Source organism: Sorex araneus, chromosome 2 (genome assembly GCF_027595985.1).
Source record: "Sorex araneus isolate mSorAra2 chromosome 2, mSorAra2.pri, whole genome shotgun sequence".
NCBI lineage: Eukaryota > Metazoa > Chordata > Mammalia > Eulipotyphla > Soricidae > Sorex > Sorex araneus.
The window spans coordinates 174,090,959-174,108,413 of record NC_073303.1 but is presented as its reverse complement, the minus strand read 5'-3'; the positions used below and the strand labels follow the sequence as shown (position 1 = coordinate 174,108,413).

The following is a 17,455-nucleotide window of genomic DNA, read 5'->3' as shown; positions in this document are numbered from 1 at the left end:
TATATATCTATATGCATAAATACATAAAACTTTTGTTCGTAAAAGTGTGAAAGCCTTCTGAGGTAGATGCTACTATTTCCAAGAGGGGCATAACAGTGAGTGAGAGTGAAGACCTGTATTTTCATTGATTTTTATATTTACCAAAGATTCATATATTCATATATTTAATAGTCTTTCAAATATAATTTTGTTAAGTGTCAGGAAAAGGTAAGTATGGGATAGTATAAATGTGTATACAAGGGGGGAATAGCATAGTTTGCGGCTTTATAAAATGAATCTCTAAGGAAATGAGACTTTAAAGTGAATAACTGGTCAAGTAAGGGAGGGACTCTTGAAGTGGAATGAGACTATGACAGCAGAATAGACAAATGTACAGAGTTCAGAGAGCAAGGCAGATAGCACAGTCAATGAACTAAAAGGCAGTGTGCTTGGCTGAAGCCCTGTAATCAATGAGACCCATGGGAGACCATTCATACCAGGCTTATAGGTCAGCGGGAGGACACTGGTCAGGGAACCTATTAAGCAGGACACAGACAAAATCAGAGATAGGAAAACGCATTTAAAGTCAAGCTAATGCATGGGAAAATACCAAATCCCACAAAATTGCATCAATAATTGAAATATAGAAGAATCTGAAAGTTATTGATTTAAAAGTCTATAGAGAGATGCTTGACTTGGATAGATCTGAGACAGTAAGAATAAAATGGAAGGTGCTGTATTTACTTAAATATGAAAACACACTTGTCTCAAGGGCAAAAGTTAGCATAATACCTCAGTCCTCTATCAAGGAAGAATCTCAAGAATATATTTCTGGCATAACTCTGAAGAGAGATATTACAGGGGGTAAGTTGTACTAATCACTCCCAATTTGATTCCTGGCACCATACAGTCCTGTGAGGATCATTGGGTGTAAACCTGGATGCCCCAGAGCAAATGGAGGGTGATGGAAATACTCTCTCTAGCACCACATCTCCAAACCCTTGCATCGAACCTCTGGCACAGATGTATACAGATGGCAAGGAAAACTCGGGTGCATCTGAGAAATTTTAGAAAGCTTTTTATAGAGTAGTTTTAGCATGAAAATTTCTTCTAAAGAAAATAGACACACCCAACTTTTCCTTACTTTACATGAAAAATATGTAGATAGATGAATAGATGTAGATATATGCTTATGTATATATGTACATATTTAATAATAGCGGTATTATAGTTAAAGGTCTTACAGAAAGTAATGCAAGAAATATGCATATTTATTGTATTCTTGTTTATAATTATATACATTTTCAAATAGTAGTTATAATTTCAGAATCTATAGATGCTCAACCTTTGCTAGATTATATATATATACATATGTATATATATATATATATATATAGTTAAGTCCATGATAAAAATATTCCAAAATGTTTGTTAAGTTCCCGAAGATTTTTCAATGTTCTGTTTCTTTCCACAAGGGAAGCACTGAGAAAGATTCAAGCAGTAATTTTTATCGGGAATTTCTTATCAGAACTTTCTTATTTGAAAGTAATCATTATTTAGTCTATTATGTCATCATTATTTAGTCTATTATGGTCCTTGGGCTGGATCGATAGCACAGTGGGTAGGGCGTTCGCCTTGCACGTGACCGACCCAAGTTTGATTCCTCTGCCCCTCTCGAAGAGCCCTGCAAGCTACTGAGAGTATCTCGCCCGCACAGCTGAGTCTGGCAAGCTCCCAGTGGTGTATCCGATATGCCAAAAACAGTAACAAGTCTCACAGTGGAGACGTTACTGGTGTCCGCTTCAGCAAACTGGTGAGCAATGGGATGACAGTGACAGTGAGAGTGACATTATGGTCCTTAAAACTATGTCACCTGTTGATACTTCTTTTGTCTTTTACAAAGAATAGCTCAGGGAAAAGTACTTCACTTCAATCTATCGATGCTCTGGATCCTTGGGTAGAGGTCTCTGAGCTGAAATTGCTCACAAAACTTCCAGACTATAAAAAGCAGGTGACTAGTCAGAATTTGTACAAATTTAAGATACAGTGCATTTCAAAAATTAATGGCATAGAATTGATAGCAAAGACATAGGTATTTTTTGACTTGGGTTATCTGTTAGGAAAATGGCTTTAATCCCCACACTCTTCATTTTCTTCAGAAGCAATCTCCATGTTACAATCACTAATTTATTTTATTTTAAAAAAGCTTTTGAAAGTCTCTCAGATAAACCTACATTTTCCTTAACTTAGATGGAGATACTCTAATTTTCAAAAATTCAAGAGTTCACTGTTTATATAAGTTGGGATATAACTGAGTAAGTTGATTGTGTAACTAAGTTCTTACTGGAGTGAGTCACTCTGTTAACGGTGTTCATAGATTTAGGGAAGATCAGTTAAGATTAGATAAAATGTCTGAAAATTGTGCTCAGAAAAAAAAAAAAGTCCTGGTGTCTGGCTGTAAGAAGCTAGTCTCAAATATCAGGAAATAAGTCTTCTGGCAGGTTAGGGATATCAACAAGGGGCTGGAGAAACAGAGAGAGTAAAGCAGGTAAAGTGTTTTTCTTGCATGTGGTTGACCCTGATTTGATCTCAGGTACGATATTTGGGCTCCTGAGGATCATAGGAGGACCACAGGGAATGATCCGTCAGCATGGAGTCAGGAATGAATGTTGAAGACCACTGGGTGTGGCCCATAAACACACAGACACAAAAAAATCAAACAGAAAGGAAAAAATAAAACTTTGGGTGTACAGAAAGGGGGTAGTAGTAGTACTATCAGAGATGTTGGTGATCCAACTAAAATCTGATTTATGGTTTCTTGGGCATGTCCCTCTTAATCTTAAATTGCTCCAATAAGTAATGAGCGATGGGTTTTTTTTTTTTTAATTTTGTAGCATAATGTTTTATTCAATTTTATTTTATATATTTATTTATTTTTTTTTGCTTTTTGGGTCACACCCGGCAATGCACAGGGGTTACTCCTGGCTCTACACTCAGGAATTACTCCTGGCGGTGCTCAGGGGACCATATGGGATGCTGGGATTTGAACCCCGGTCGGCCGAGTGCAAGGCAAACGCCCTACCCGCTGTGCTATCGCTCCAGCCCCACAATTTTATTTTTATAAGGTTGTTCACAGCCACAGCCATGCTCAAGGCCCCTCTCCAGATGTTCGGACGAGCCTCATGCATGAAGGTACCGGCAGAGGAACCCAGGTGTGTGGGACCCGGGGCTGAGACAGATCTGGCTGCTCAGATCTGGACTAGACCCGCTCTGCCCAGATTTCCCATTTCACAGTAACTAGGCGGTCACGCTCAGGGACTGCCCCCAGCCCTGTGTAATCCCATCCACAGCTGACCAGCATCCAGAGACTTACAAGCAAGCTCCCGGAAGCAGCCTCTCAATATCTTATAGCCTACTTCTCCTCTGGGAGAACCTGGCAAACTACCGGGAGTTTCCTGCCCACATGGGAGAGCCTCACAAGGTCCTCATGGTGTATTAATATGCCAAAACCAGTAACAAGCTGGGTCTCATTCTCCTGACCCTGAAGGAGCCTCCAATGCAGCATCACTGGGAAGGATAAGTAGAGAGAGGCTTCTAAAATCACAGGGCTAGGACGAATGGAGATGTTACTGCAACCGTTTGAGAAAATCGACAATCAACAGGGTGATGATGATGATGATGATGATGATGAAGGTTGTTCACAATAATTTATTACCTTCAGTATTCCATTAGCAATTCCACCACCATTCCACCTTACTTACCACCATTACTTCAATTTTTTCCAACCACCGCCAAGCCTGACCCAATAGCAGACTCTAAATAATTTATTTTGTATTTATTGTTATAAGAATTCTTCAAAAATGATCAAAAAAGGTTTCCTTAGAAGTATGTAAAGATTGTTGTATCTCACTCTGGAGCCATGAGTCCTTGTATGAGAGATTTCTAACATGTTGTTACAGGTTGATGAGCAATTCTCATCATGAATAATGCTTTTAAAACTTCAAATGGCATTGGTCACCACACAAAACAGAAAATTCAATTAATTGATTCGTAGATCTTATCTTTCATAATCCTCTAGTCAAAAATAACCTTTGAATATTGTGCTTTTTCTATTTTAAGAAAAAATTCTATTTCCAAACTAATTTCACCCTGGGCTTTGGTTTTCATATTTCAAATACAAATATAATACTACACAATTAATGCAAAGACCAAAATTAACAACAATGTGTTAGCACATGACAATTACATATTTCTTATAATTGTGAAAAAGAATTCCAAAATTTGTATTTTTTCAACCCACTAACTGACATTAAGTAAAATAAAAGAGAAACTGTAAGACTACTTTGGCATCCAGTAATAGTATAAAAATAATCTTTATGATTGCAATTTATACATGATAGCATATTATATTAAAGAAACAAGGTTTTATTTCTGTTATAAATCTGAGGAATAAAATCAAAATATTTTATAAATTACTAGAATTACACACTGGTATGTAATGTAAGTTAACATTGAAAACAATTATGTATTTAACGCATACTTACCCATGAAATTGAGATAGCCTTCTCCTCCAAGTGCATGAGTAATAAGACGGATCATTTTATGAAGCTGTATTCCACGATCAATTACTGGAGTAAAAGGGGCTAAAACACTCATGTTGGTATACATTTCAGCATCCATCAACCAAAATGCCAATGTCTTATCCCCAACAAGTGCCTATGGAAATAAGAGATAAGTACAAAGAATAGGTATCATGGGATTGTGTTTTACGCTAAAATAAATAAAAAGGGTGGAAAGTAATATAGGAGAGCAATTCAAATTATTATGAAATTCATTTACTTTCTAACACTTATAGCTTAAGGTGTATAAGTAAGATATGTTAAAGGAAAATGCATATGTTTTTAAAGTAATTTTAATTTTGAAGAAAACTGGAAAATTTTACAATATCTACCTAAATATCTGTTATACCTAGTCTGATGCTTCTAATATTCTAGAATTTAAGTCCGTAGTAGAATGTTGAGAACACCAAACTAATTTCCAAATAGTTTTCATACACTTCACTTATTTTGAAAAAAATAAAATTTTCTAAAAATTATATGCATATATGTATATTTATGCAATGCATATACATATGTATATTTATCAATAAATATAAAACATTATATTGCATAATATATGGCACTGGAAAATTCTTAAACAGCTCAAATTTACTTTTTTATTGGACTTGCTAAAATGATTTTATACTAAAATAGAATAACTGTTAAATGGGTCAGGCAAATGAAAAACTAAAATAAAATCTCTTAACCATCTGAATTATACATATTCAAAATACTAAATATTCACTTTCCAAAACTAACATCTATTTATTTGCTGGAGAGTAGTACTTATATAAGACCATACATTTTGCCAATCCCTGTTTAATAATCCCTGTTTAATAATTCATGGCACCATATCTGTTCACTTGAGCACTGCTAAGAAGGGCCACCCTTAAAAAGTAACACATATTAAAAAGTCTTTTATTTCTTTTATTTTATTTTTTTAGCCAATAGCTGTGGTTGGGCTGGAGCAATAGAACAGCAGGTAGGGCTTTCGCCTTGCATGGGGCCAACCTGGGTTCGATTCCTCTGCCCTTTGGCAAGCTGCCAAGAGTATCTCACCCATAGGGCAGAGCCTGGCAAGCTACCTGTGGTATATCCAATATGACAAAAACAGTAACAAGTCTCACCTGGAGACGTTACTGGTGCCCGCTCGAGCAAATCTATGAGCAACAGGATGACAGTGATACAGGGGTTAGCTGTAGGTATAACAGGGCTTACTCTTGGCTTTGTGCTCACAGGTCATTTCTCACCATTGAAGAATTCTAGGGCGTATAGGTGGAGTAGGGGTGGAACCAGGGTTCACTGCAAACAAGGCAAAAGCTTTACCCACTGTCTTATCTATTTGGCGATATCATGAAATATTTTAAATAAAACCATGTTTCACTTACACTTAATATTTGTAATTTTACTATGACTGTTACAACGATCACCAATTTTATAATAACATTTTCAGCTTATATTTTGATCAAAATGACACTTGCTTAAAGTACCGATGCATGCAGGTCTTCTCAATCTGTGGTCTTTGTCCTTCCGTAAGGACCACAAAACAATTGATTCAGGCTCAAAATACATTGCTATTTTTTTAATTTTTATTTTTTAATTGAGTCACTATGAGATACATAGTTATATAGCTTTTCATGATCAGGTTTCAGTCATACAATGGTACAACACCCAACACTGGTGTCCAACTCCCACAACCAATGACCCCTGTTTCTCTCCTGCCTGCCAACCTTTTCCCTGCCCCATTGCCCAGCCTGCCTCTATGGCTATGACAGGCACTTTCCTTCTCTCCCTCTCTCTCCCTCTCCCTCTCTCTCTCTCAAGTTGTTATTTATTTTTTTAACTACAGAAAATCTTAAGAGTTGATTACATAACAAGTGTCATCTTATTGGTTGTACTGAAAGCTCTTTGCTTTAGCAACATAGTCACTCTGTTCTTGGACTTATAGGTGAGGACATCAAATGTAGACATAAAAAGTGAACGTAGTTTTATGGATTCTCTTGTTTTCTCTTTCCCCAAAATTCACATTGAAGAGTCAATTTCCCATATTTTGGAGCCAAGGAAATCGTAGAGAGAGCTCTTAATGCAAGAGAGGCATTCTTTCATGAAACAGAAGCAAAAGCAGGGGTGAAAATGCCAGCAGGAGGATATGCAGAGCAAAGGCCACTCAGACACCTTCAAACCCAGGAGAGTTCTTAAGAGAACCCAAAGCAACCCAAATCAACCCTGATCTGTAACCTTCAGAACGATACAAATAAAATTTCTGCTGTTCAAGCCAAATCTATGTGACATTTTGCTTGCTTTGCATGCTGTTAATGCAGGTTTGTTCCCCAGCATCCCATATTGTCCCCTGAGCCCTGCCAGAAGTGATCCCTGAGCAAAAAAAAACACATATATGCCCTGAACATAACTGGATGCAGCCAAAAAACAAATCAAAACAAAAAAGTGTGCAATCTATTTATGTGTGGTATATGATCCAATGCAGATTTGGCAACTGGCATCTTTTTGTACACACTTGACTATTTACAATGAAAAGCAAAACTCCTTGAAAATCCAAAGTATGAAATTATCTTTGGTAAGTCTATGATATTTTTGAATATTTGGATAAACAGTCTTAAGTTCATCTTAATTTGTTGATCCTACTAGTTTATTTACTCTTTCATGGATTATGCCAAGACACGCATTGTGAGTCCAAAATGTATTAAAACTCCTAATACTATGCAATAGGAAGAAATAGGTTACACAAGTATTTTGGCTTTCACGATGTTCTATATTTGGCAGAGAGTTCTTCCATCATGAGTGCTGACAAACAATCCATTGCATATTTGGTTATAACCTATTTCTGTTTTTTGTTTTGTTTTAATTTTTATTTTTATATATGTGATTTGTGCTAGGGCTACTTTAAATTGAAAAACAGAACTACCCAAATGTTAAAGATGGAGAATTTAGCAAATGCCTACCTCAGGATTCAGTAAACTTTGTGAAAAGTTCAAAGAGTAATCATCCTTTGCTTACTATTTGATAATTGTGGGACATTTTCTGTATCTCAGCTACTTAAATCTGTCATTGTGGAATGAAAACAGCAAGAGACAATAAATAAGCAGAGGAGCATAGCTCTGGTACAATTGACCTTACAGAAACAGACAGGCAGAACTGCACCCTTGGGCCTCAGTAGCTGACCTCTGATTCACTTATATTTTCTTAATAATTAGAGGCGACACCTGAAAAATCACTTATTTAATTTAGATGGCCAATTTCTGCTAAAATTCAGAAGTTGTTTGTATTGTTTCACTGTTCTTCCCACATGTGCTATAAAATAAGTTTGCAACCTTTTAACAAAAAGAAGCACATTTTAGGCTGGTTATATTTCTGAGAACTAATGTGGTTTAAATAATTAAAGTGCCCTTCTTTTCCCTTCTCCCATTCATTTATATTTGCGGACGGACTGAGGAATAGTCATAATGCTAAGGCTGGAAATACAAAGATAATGAACACAAACTTTGTATCTAAGCCATGATGAGAACACAGAGAATGGAGCAAATATCATTTTCCCTATACTCAGATAAAACCTTTTGGGAAATGAGGATTATTGGAGCGAGGAAATTAGGTCCTCATTGGGAATTTCTAATATAAAGAAGGCACTTGCAGGTATACAGGGAATAACAAGACTGGGGCAAAGCTATTCAGAACTGGGTGGAATTTTGTGCACTGAATTGTGTACTGAATATTGTGTACTGAACAACACCAAGACTGAATAAAATGTTTAGAGGGTTGAATGGAGAAAGAACGTGGAAACTTTGGCTTTCACCATTCTATGAGTGGCCCTGAAATAGAAAACTTAACCTAACGCTCTGCATTGACAAATAGTGTTTGTTCTTTAGAGAGCAACATAGCTGTTTTAGAAAAGCTGGGCTAAAACGGAAAGTGACAGGGTAAGGGTGATCAATTAGCCCGAGATTTCAGTGACTGAGAGAAGAAAAAAACGATGAAAGCTTGTCAAAGGCATAAAATACAATCTCTAGAAGGAGCATAAAATGAAAAATTAAAATTAACCTGGATCAGCACCAATATTCCTCTCATTATAACAAAGGAAAACATGTACAACTGCATTTGCAACTGTCATTTACAATTTTTTAATTACAGTTTGGCAGGGTAAAAATGGAATTGCATTTTGAAGTTGGGATTTATAGATCTACACAATAATTTTAAACTGTTTTTTAAATAGGAGGTACTTTTCACAGAAATCTATCTAGAGAGATGAATATATGTATGTGAGACTATGGTCACTTGCATTAAGCAAGATTAAATTTAAGCAGGTTAATAAACACAATGGGAGAATAGAGAGAGAAAAGGTAGAATGATAATGTGTTTTACATACATACACAACACAAGGCACACACACACACTCTCTCTCTCTTTCTCTCTCTCTCTCATTTACCTGGTCATGGCTCTCTGAATAAGCAATGCATTTTTCAAGGTAGCGTCTGTTTGTGAGTGTGTGCACGATATTGCCCATATTCCAGTCTTCATCCTTAAATTCTTTAATAAGCTGATGAAAGGGAGAAAACAGTTTGAATAAATAATTTTTATGTTAATTAGCTATTAAAGGATATATATCTTACTTATCCACATTACATGGCATTCAGAAACAAATGCCTGTCCATAGTAAAGAGATCATTGTTTAAACTGATGCTGTGAAAATTCTACTTTAGTACAAAGAGTACAGATGTCCAGATGACAGTGGTATTATATGGCTGTTGGCTTTTGTGCAGAGGGTCTGATCATTGTACTTCTGGATTTTCACAACCATTTTCTTTTCTGTACAACTGCTATCTCTTGATTAATGAATACAGTAAGTTCTGTCGAGCAATATGTCTCTCTGTAATGCTCACAAGGTGGAGATAAACTTGCTACATTTTTAGGTCTGAGTGAAAAATAACTTTGCTGTTCTGTCTCATTCTTTAAATATTGTAATTTTTAAAAAAACAACCAGTATTCCCCAACTTGGAAGCTAATTTATCAGGAAATAATGAGCATCTTAACAGGCTGCACAGTTTTATATCTACTTCAGCTGCCACTAAGACTGTAACCTGGTATACATAACACGATAGCTCTTTTATATAAATGGCCTTACTAAGCTCTTAGTTAGATGATCCTCTCTTAGACCATTAATTGTTTCTAGTAGGCATCTGCTGTCCATGTTGTCAATGCTTATTTTATCTCTTTCCACAAAATAATTTCTGCTCTTCATCTACCACTCTGGAAACTCTTGAAACTTTTGTTGTCCTATCCATCCAGGGAAATCTCGCAGTCTCTTTCTTTGCCCATGAGATGAAAAACAAGTGTTCCCTAGCTAAGTCCTGAAAATAGGCTTAGTCCTTTTATTTACCACATTCCACATGGGCACATGTCTCTGATGAAAAAGAAACCTGCAACCTGCAAAGTGACAGGATTATAACATAATCTCCATGATGTTTTTATGGTAACCAAACCTTTATGCAGTCCTTCACCTAGAGTATAGGTGGGAACTCTGAATAACTTAGATGTCCCTTTGGAGGAAATAGGAGATCGTAACTAAGATTTCTAAATTGCCAGTTGTATTGTAATTTGTTAAGCACCAATAGCAACTAATTATTTTGGTTCAGGCAATGAAGTTCTGGACTGGTTGTATCCCCACCTCAGCACAATTCAGCTGTGACTGCTTAGACATCTTCCGTGATTAGATTGTGAATCCTTAGGCACCAGGGGACAGATTAGGTTAGCAGAATAATGACCACCCATCAATGTTCACATTTTAGTTCCCAAAAGATATCTTTACATATGAATAAAACTTTTAGACATCTGATGGCGTTTGCCTGGCACGTGGCCCACCCGGGGTTCGATTCCTCTGCCCCTCTCAGAGAGCCCGGCAAGCTATTGAGAGTATCTCACCCACTCGGCAGAACCTGGCAAGCTACCCGTGGTGTATTCAACATGCCAAAAATAGTAACAACAAGTCTCAGAATCGAGACGTTACTGGTGCCCGCTTGAGCAAATCGATGACCAACGGGATGACAGTGACAGTGATGATATTAAGAATACTGAAGTCAAATATTGAAACATCCTAGATTCATTGATAGGCCCAACTTGAGTGCAGGGGCCTTTCTAAATGGTATGCAGGATGACAATTCATGCATGTCACAGTTAAGAGCACAGAGATGCCATGCTGGATGGAGGAAAGATCAGGATCCAAGAAATACAGGTGCTTATGCAGTAGAAAAGTCAAGGATGCCACCTCTTCCAAAAAAAAAAAAAGGGGGGGGCGTTTTCCCAATGTCTTCACCTTAGCCTGGTAAACCCATTTCAGATCTGTGACCAACAAAACTGAAAGTACTACATCACTGCAAATGCGCACTGTTTTAAGTTTTTTAAAGATTATGATTATTAGATACTGCAACATTTTGATAAGTGTAATAGGGAAAATATGGGCTGGAGAAAGATTAAAGCAGGTGGGGTGCTTATCTACATGATTACATGCCTACATGTATCCAACGTGGACTCGATTTACGGCACCTCTTATGGTTCCCCTGGATACCACCAGGAGTAATTCCTGTATGCAGTGTCAGGAGTTAACCCTGAACATTGCTGGGTGTGCCCACCACTAATATTTAAAATTAAATTATAAAAAATAATCATATATAATCATAAAATCAAATACTTATATATAAAAATTATGAAATGTTTAATGATAACGTGTGTTGGTTTATATCTAAAATGGATTTATTTCAGAAAATAAGAGAGAGTCAAAGAATTCTTAAACTTGACACCGAAAGAGAGAGCTCTAAATGGAAAAAAGAAAAAGAGATGCTAAACTTCAACAAGTTTTGAAAATAAAAAGACTTCTGCCCTGTAAAAGTCAACATAAAAAGACAAGCGGCGGGGGAGAAAATATTTGCCAACTACATATCCAACTGGAGAATAGAACACAGAATACATAAAGAACTTGGACTGGCAGAGCAAACAAATAATTCAATTAGAAAATGGTCAAAATACACAAACAGTTGTGTCACCAGAAACAAGGTATATAAGTCAAATACACAAATGAGAAGATTTTCACTGTCACTAGTCATTAAGAAAGTGCATGTCAAAATCACAGTGAAATAACAGCATGCACCTATTAGGATGGCTAAAGGAAAAAGAAGTGGCAACAGCCAGTGCTATAATATGAGGATCTACAAAAACTGCATCTCCCATTGTTGCTGGTAGGACTATAAAATGGAGCATTCACACTGAGAAAGCTTAGAGTTTGTTGAGAAATAAATTTTAATAAAATTAATATTCAACTAGTATGTAATAATACTAATAATCAACTTAGTAATAATTTACTAATAATTAAATTTTGTACATTTATAAACCTGAATTTTTAAAAATGCAATCATACAAAAATGCATAAACAAATATTTATAGAAGCAATTTTTATAAGGCTCCAAATGGAAGCAATCAGGTATCTTTTAATTGAAGGATAAGTAAGCGAACCACAGTATGTCTGTACTTAGGAATATGATTCAGTAATAAAAAGGCATCATTTACTGGGGCTGGCACAATACTATAGCAGATATGCTGCTTGCCTTGCATGCAGCTGATCTGGGTTTGATTTCCAGCACCACTTACGGTCCCCCGAGTCCACCAGGAGTAATCCCTGAGTACAGAGCCAGGAGGAAGCTTTGAGCACACAGATGGGTGCAGTCAAAAAAACAAAACAAAACAAAACCACAATCCTTCCCTGAGTCATATGGTGACTTGTGTGTCTCTTCAAAGAATTTTGATGAGTGTAAACAATAATCTGAACAGTCACCATACGATTCTATTTTATTATATGCTTAAAAGAAAAAAAATAAAATAGAGCTAATATTAGTGTTTTCCAAAAGCTATGAAATTATTGGGGACAGAAGGGAAATAGTTTTACCAATAAAAGAAACAAAGCAGAACTCTGAATTGATTAAAATGTTCCATATCATTAGCAATGTGAGTATTCCCAGCTGTTATATAGCGTTTCAAGCTAGTACAGTTGGGGAATATTGGTTAAGTGTATACCAGATCTCAGTATATTTCTTACAACTGACTGAGGATGTACAAATACCTTTAAAAATTTATATGTTGTTATAAGACAATGTTTTAATGACACCATTATATATTACCTCATATCAACAAGAATGGCTTATGTAAAACATGTTCAGAAGCAACAAACAATGGTAAGAATGTAATATAAAAGGAATCCCCATACACCTCTATGAAAAACAATGTGGGAACTTCTCCAAAAAATTAAAAATTGAACTACTAAATAGACCCAGAGACTTCACTCTCTAGCTACTACCCCAAGAATACCAAGTAAGGGGGGACAAAGTGGGTAGGGAATTGGGAGACGGGAGTGATGGGCTGACTGGAAGGGACAGTGACATTGATGGAGGTCTTAGGCATTCTGGAGGCAGCAAAATATGGTAACCGCACAGTAAAACCATTCACACCAATGTAAACATGTGACCCAAAGCTATAGTAATTATATTTAACAATAAATACATAAGTATATATATATATATATATATATATATATATACAGAAACAAAGATGGATCTCATTCCCCTGACCCTGAAGAGCCTCTAATTTGGCACCATTGGGAAGGAGGAGTAAAGAGAGGCTGCTAAAATCTCAGGGCTAGGATGAATGGAGATGTTACTGGACCCGTTTGAACAAATCGATGATCAACGGGATGACACTGATACAGTGAGATTAGAAGTGTGAGATTAGAAGTTACTTATTTTGTAGGGATACCTAGCAGTGATTAGAGACGGGTCCCAGCTCTCTGCTGAGGTTTTACTACTGGAGGTCCCAGGGATAACCAGAGTCAGACATAGACACGTCAAAAGTGTTAACCCCTGTATTATCAGTCTGTTCCCAAACTATTTATTTTTAATAACTACACAAAAGCATGGTAAGTACTTTTATTTTAACCAAATATACACACAACTACAGAAAAGAATCTAGCCCTATAATACGGCATATTTGGGGAAAGTTAACCATGCATGGCACTAATATTCTAAGCTTGGTTGCCATTGAAATAAAAATTTTGCATATTTCATATACTTTTAAGCAGATGATAGTAACTTATGGCATCATTTCCTTAATGACTTTATACAATTTGAGAATAACTGTATGTAGGCTTAAGAAAGGAGTTGATACAGGTGAAAAAAATTTTTAAAAAGTATTTTGAAATAATTACACAGAGCAGATGTCATCTGTGTTCAGAGAATTTATAACCTAACAAGACTCGATGACCATACCCTAAAACACAAGAAAAAATAATTTTCCATTTGTATATTTTCCAGCGCAGCAAGTAGGGTGTTTGCCTTGCACGAGGCTGACCCAGGTTTGATTCCTCCGCCCATGTCGGAGAGCCCAGCAAGCTACCGAGAGTATCCTGCCCGCACAGCAGAGCCTGGCAAGCTTTATGTGGTGTATTTGATATGCGAAAAACAGTAACAAGTCTCACAATGGAGATGTTACTGATGCCCACTCGAGCATATGGGCGAGCAACAGTATGACAGTGACAGTGATATTTTCCTCTTACATTTCTTGGAGCATGTAAGGTATGCAAATGCTTAGAAAGCTGAAAGATATTTTGAACCATGCACCACTTTCCACTAAGAGAAGGAAATCTAGAAGCTGCAGAGCTCGTACAGCAGGTAACTTGCACATGCTGATTCCCATTCAATACTGGGCGCCACATAAGATCGCCCAAGCATGGCCAGAAGTGATGCCTGAGCATAGCTGGGTGAGGCCCCAAAACAAATCAAAAAAAAAAGGAAAATTACAAAACAAAACAAAAAAAAAAGAGGAAATCTAATCTGCCACTGTGAGTCATGACTGACTGGAAAATAATTTTAAGTTGTATATTCTTTGAAGTATTCTTGAATCAGCACAAAACATTGTGATAGTGTTTCATTCAGAGGTCTAAAAAGTAATATTTGGTATTGTGAAAAAAGAAAGTATCCATGAAAAACTGAAGATAGTGAGAGGTGGTAGGTGGGCTGGGCATAGCTCAGGGGTACAACACATATGGGGCAGTCATGAGACCATGAACTCAAGCCTGGGCCTCACCACCAAAGCCATGTGTAATATCTGGAATCCTCAGTATCACAACAAAATGTGCAATTACACATTTTAGAGTATAGCAGCCAATATGTGCAAGCACCACAAACAAGCGTGTGATCCTTTGCAAGCACCACAACCAAGAAACCAACTGTTTGAGACTCACAACTAGTGTCTATGACCAGAGAGATAGTACAGAGAGTAAGGTACTTAACTTGCACTGCCAACAGCTGACTGGGAGCAATAGAAAATTGTTCCCTGAGCACCACCCAGAATGATACCTGAGCCCAGAGCAAAAATAAGTTCTGAGCAACACCAGGTGTGGTTCCCAAGCTCCTTCCACCGTCTTAAAAAATGTATCGGTCAACAGAACAAAGAACTTTAATAAACAAATGTGAGAAACTTGAAGATGACAAAAAGTTTTGTTTCCTTGTTTGTCAGGTTTTTTTTTAGTATTCAAGCCATACCAGCAATGCTCTGGCTTGATCTTGGCTCTGAGCTCAGGGATCACTCCAGCCATGTGGGGTGCTGGGTATAGAACCTGAGCTGCGTATGTGCAAGCAAGTGCCTTACCCACTGTCCCATCTCTCTAGCTTCCCCAGAGAATGTTTTAAAATAGCAAATATACAGTTTCGTTCCAGGGGTACAATGCTAGAAAACTCATTAGCTTACTTGACACCCAAGTGTCAAGACTTCATTAAATACTTGAATTTGACCTGACAATACTTAACAGGACATCATAAATGGAGAAGCAGAAGTTGTATGTGGAGATCTAATGTCAGAGCACATATTGGCTTAGGGATCAAGAAAGAGCTGAGGGGAACACAATAGTGACTTCCTCCAATAGTATTGTTGAATCAGCACAAAGCACAGGGCAGGCATGCAGGTGGTCAAAAAACAAAAACAAAGAATAAATGAAAATAAAAGCAATGCCAATCCACATTTGAATAAAATGACTTAGCAAAATAAGTATACCTGGAATAAAGTCAACCATTTCTACCATTCTATTTTCATAACACCAGTTCAAAGGGCTGAACACGCTTATTTGATTCCTGTATGATTCCACATATGTAACCTATAGTTATGCCTGGCACTCAGAAATGTTCTACATAAGATCTTTGTCTATGCAATAACTTTAGAACTTTAGGAAAACATTAAATCAAACATATATAATCCAAAATCACTAAGATGTCATTAAGTTATTATCAATAAAATAGTGTTAGGAAGAATGTACAAGTTATCATGCGCATTCTGATTCATGGAAGAAACTTTTGTATACTGAGAGAAGGAAAGCATGAGTGAAAATCAGTTGAGCAATGACCAGATACATGAATAAAGTTATGGGAATTAAGGAGTAACACCAACAATACTTGATGGTTTGCAGATAGAAATAGATATTTTGATAAAGCTTAGAGTGTTTTAAATATACAACATCATAGCTTCATAGAACAGCAGAAATAAGGCAAAAGTCCACTCAACAGACCATATTTTATGTATACGGACTTCCACTTTCCCCTTAACTGGATAATACAAATGTGAACAGTTTAACTTAGATTTTTAGCAATTTAAGTAGCATTTTATCGAAAAGTGATAAGAGGTGCTGGGAGAGAGCTCAAATAGGAGCTGTAGCAGAGGGCTCAGGTGATATCTTTAATACCACAAATTCCCCAGCACTGCCAGGAATAGCCCCCAAGAAACAACAGGTGGTCAAAATGCACAAAAAAAGAATAAATGAAAATAAAAGCAACACCAATCCACATCTGAATAGAAGAAGTTAGTACAGTAAGTGTAATATCTAGAACTAATGATCATAACTAATACATAAATTTAAAAATAATAAATAAACCAACAGAATACATACTATTCACAGTAAAGAATAAATGAAATCATACCTGGATCCATTTGTCTGGAATTGCCATGGCTAATCGATAGTCAAAACCACCTCCTCCCTGAGAAATTGGACAACATAGAGCTGGCATTCCCGAGACATCCTAAAACAAAATTTATCAGCATTATCACTACCTACTGTAGACTTTTTTTTTCTAAATTATTTTCTTACACTAATATCTGCTCCAACAAATAAAATAACAAGGTGGGGGTTGGGTGGGGATCATTTGAGAGTATTTTAGTAGCAGAATTGCAAAGGTAGAGGGAATTATGGCAGCATATCTCATTTCTCAGTCAAGGATTTTACATGATGAGCTGTCGGACAACTTAGATCTTAAAAGTAGGACTGCACTATAGCACTGTCTTCCCGTTGTTTATCGGTTTGCTCGAGCAGGCACCAGTAATGTCTTTATTGTGAGACTTGTTGTTACTGGTTTTGGCATATTGAGTACACCATGGGTAGTTCAATATATATATATATGTATATATATATATACATATATATACACTATATATACACAAATGTATATGTATATATATAATCTTCCTGAATATTACATCCAGAACACAAATAAGTTAAACTACTGTTCACTAATAGTTTCCCAAATTTATATTTAGGTATCAACACTTTTTACTGTTACAGCTTTTATCAAATAAAATAAATGAATGTAGGCAGCTGGAGCAAAAGGACAGCAGATAGAAGGCTAGCCTGGCAAGCAGCCAGCCCAGGTTCAGTCCCTGGTATCCCCCATGGTCCTCTGAACCCCACTAGGAGATCCCTAAGCACAGAATCAGGAGTAACCCCTGAGTACAACCAAGGATGGCCCCAAATAACCAAGCAAAATATATGTAGCTTACAGACACAC

General features: G+C 36.7%; 1 protein-coding gene across 2 annotated transcripts in view; it reads right to left on the bottom strand.

Annotated features, from left to right (window-relative positions):
• GBE1 (1,4-alpha-glucan branching enzyme 1) overlaps positions 1-17,455 on the bottom strand; it is a 324,287-nt gene that overhangs the window by 72,468 nt on the left and 234,364 nt on the right. For both annotated transcript variants that reach the window (XM_012932389.2, XM_055127221.1), the window contains 3 exons: positions 16,595-16,693; positions 9,016-9,126; positions 4,524-4,695 (listed from right to left, as the gene is read on the bottom strand). In XM_012932389.2, the coding sequence (XP_012787843.2) occupies positions 4,524-4,695; positions 9,016-9,126; positions 16,595-16,693 (382 nt within the window). The remainder of the gene's footprint in view (positions 1-4,523; positions 4,696-9,015; positions 9,127-16,594; positions 16,694-17,455) is intronic.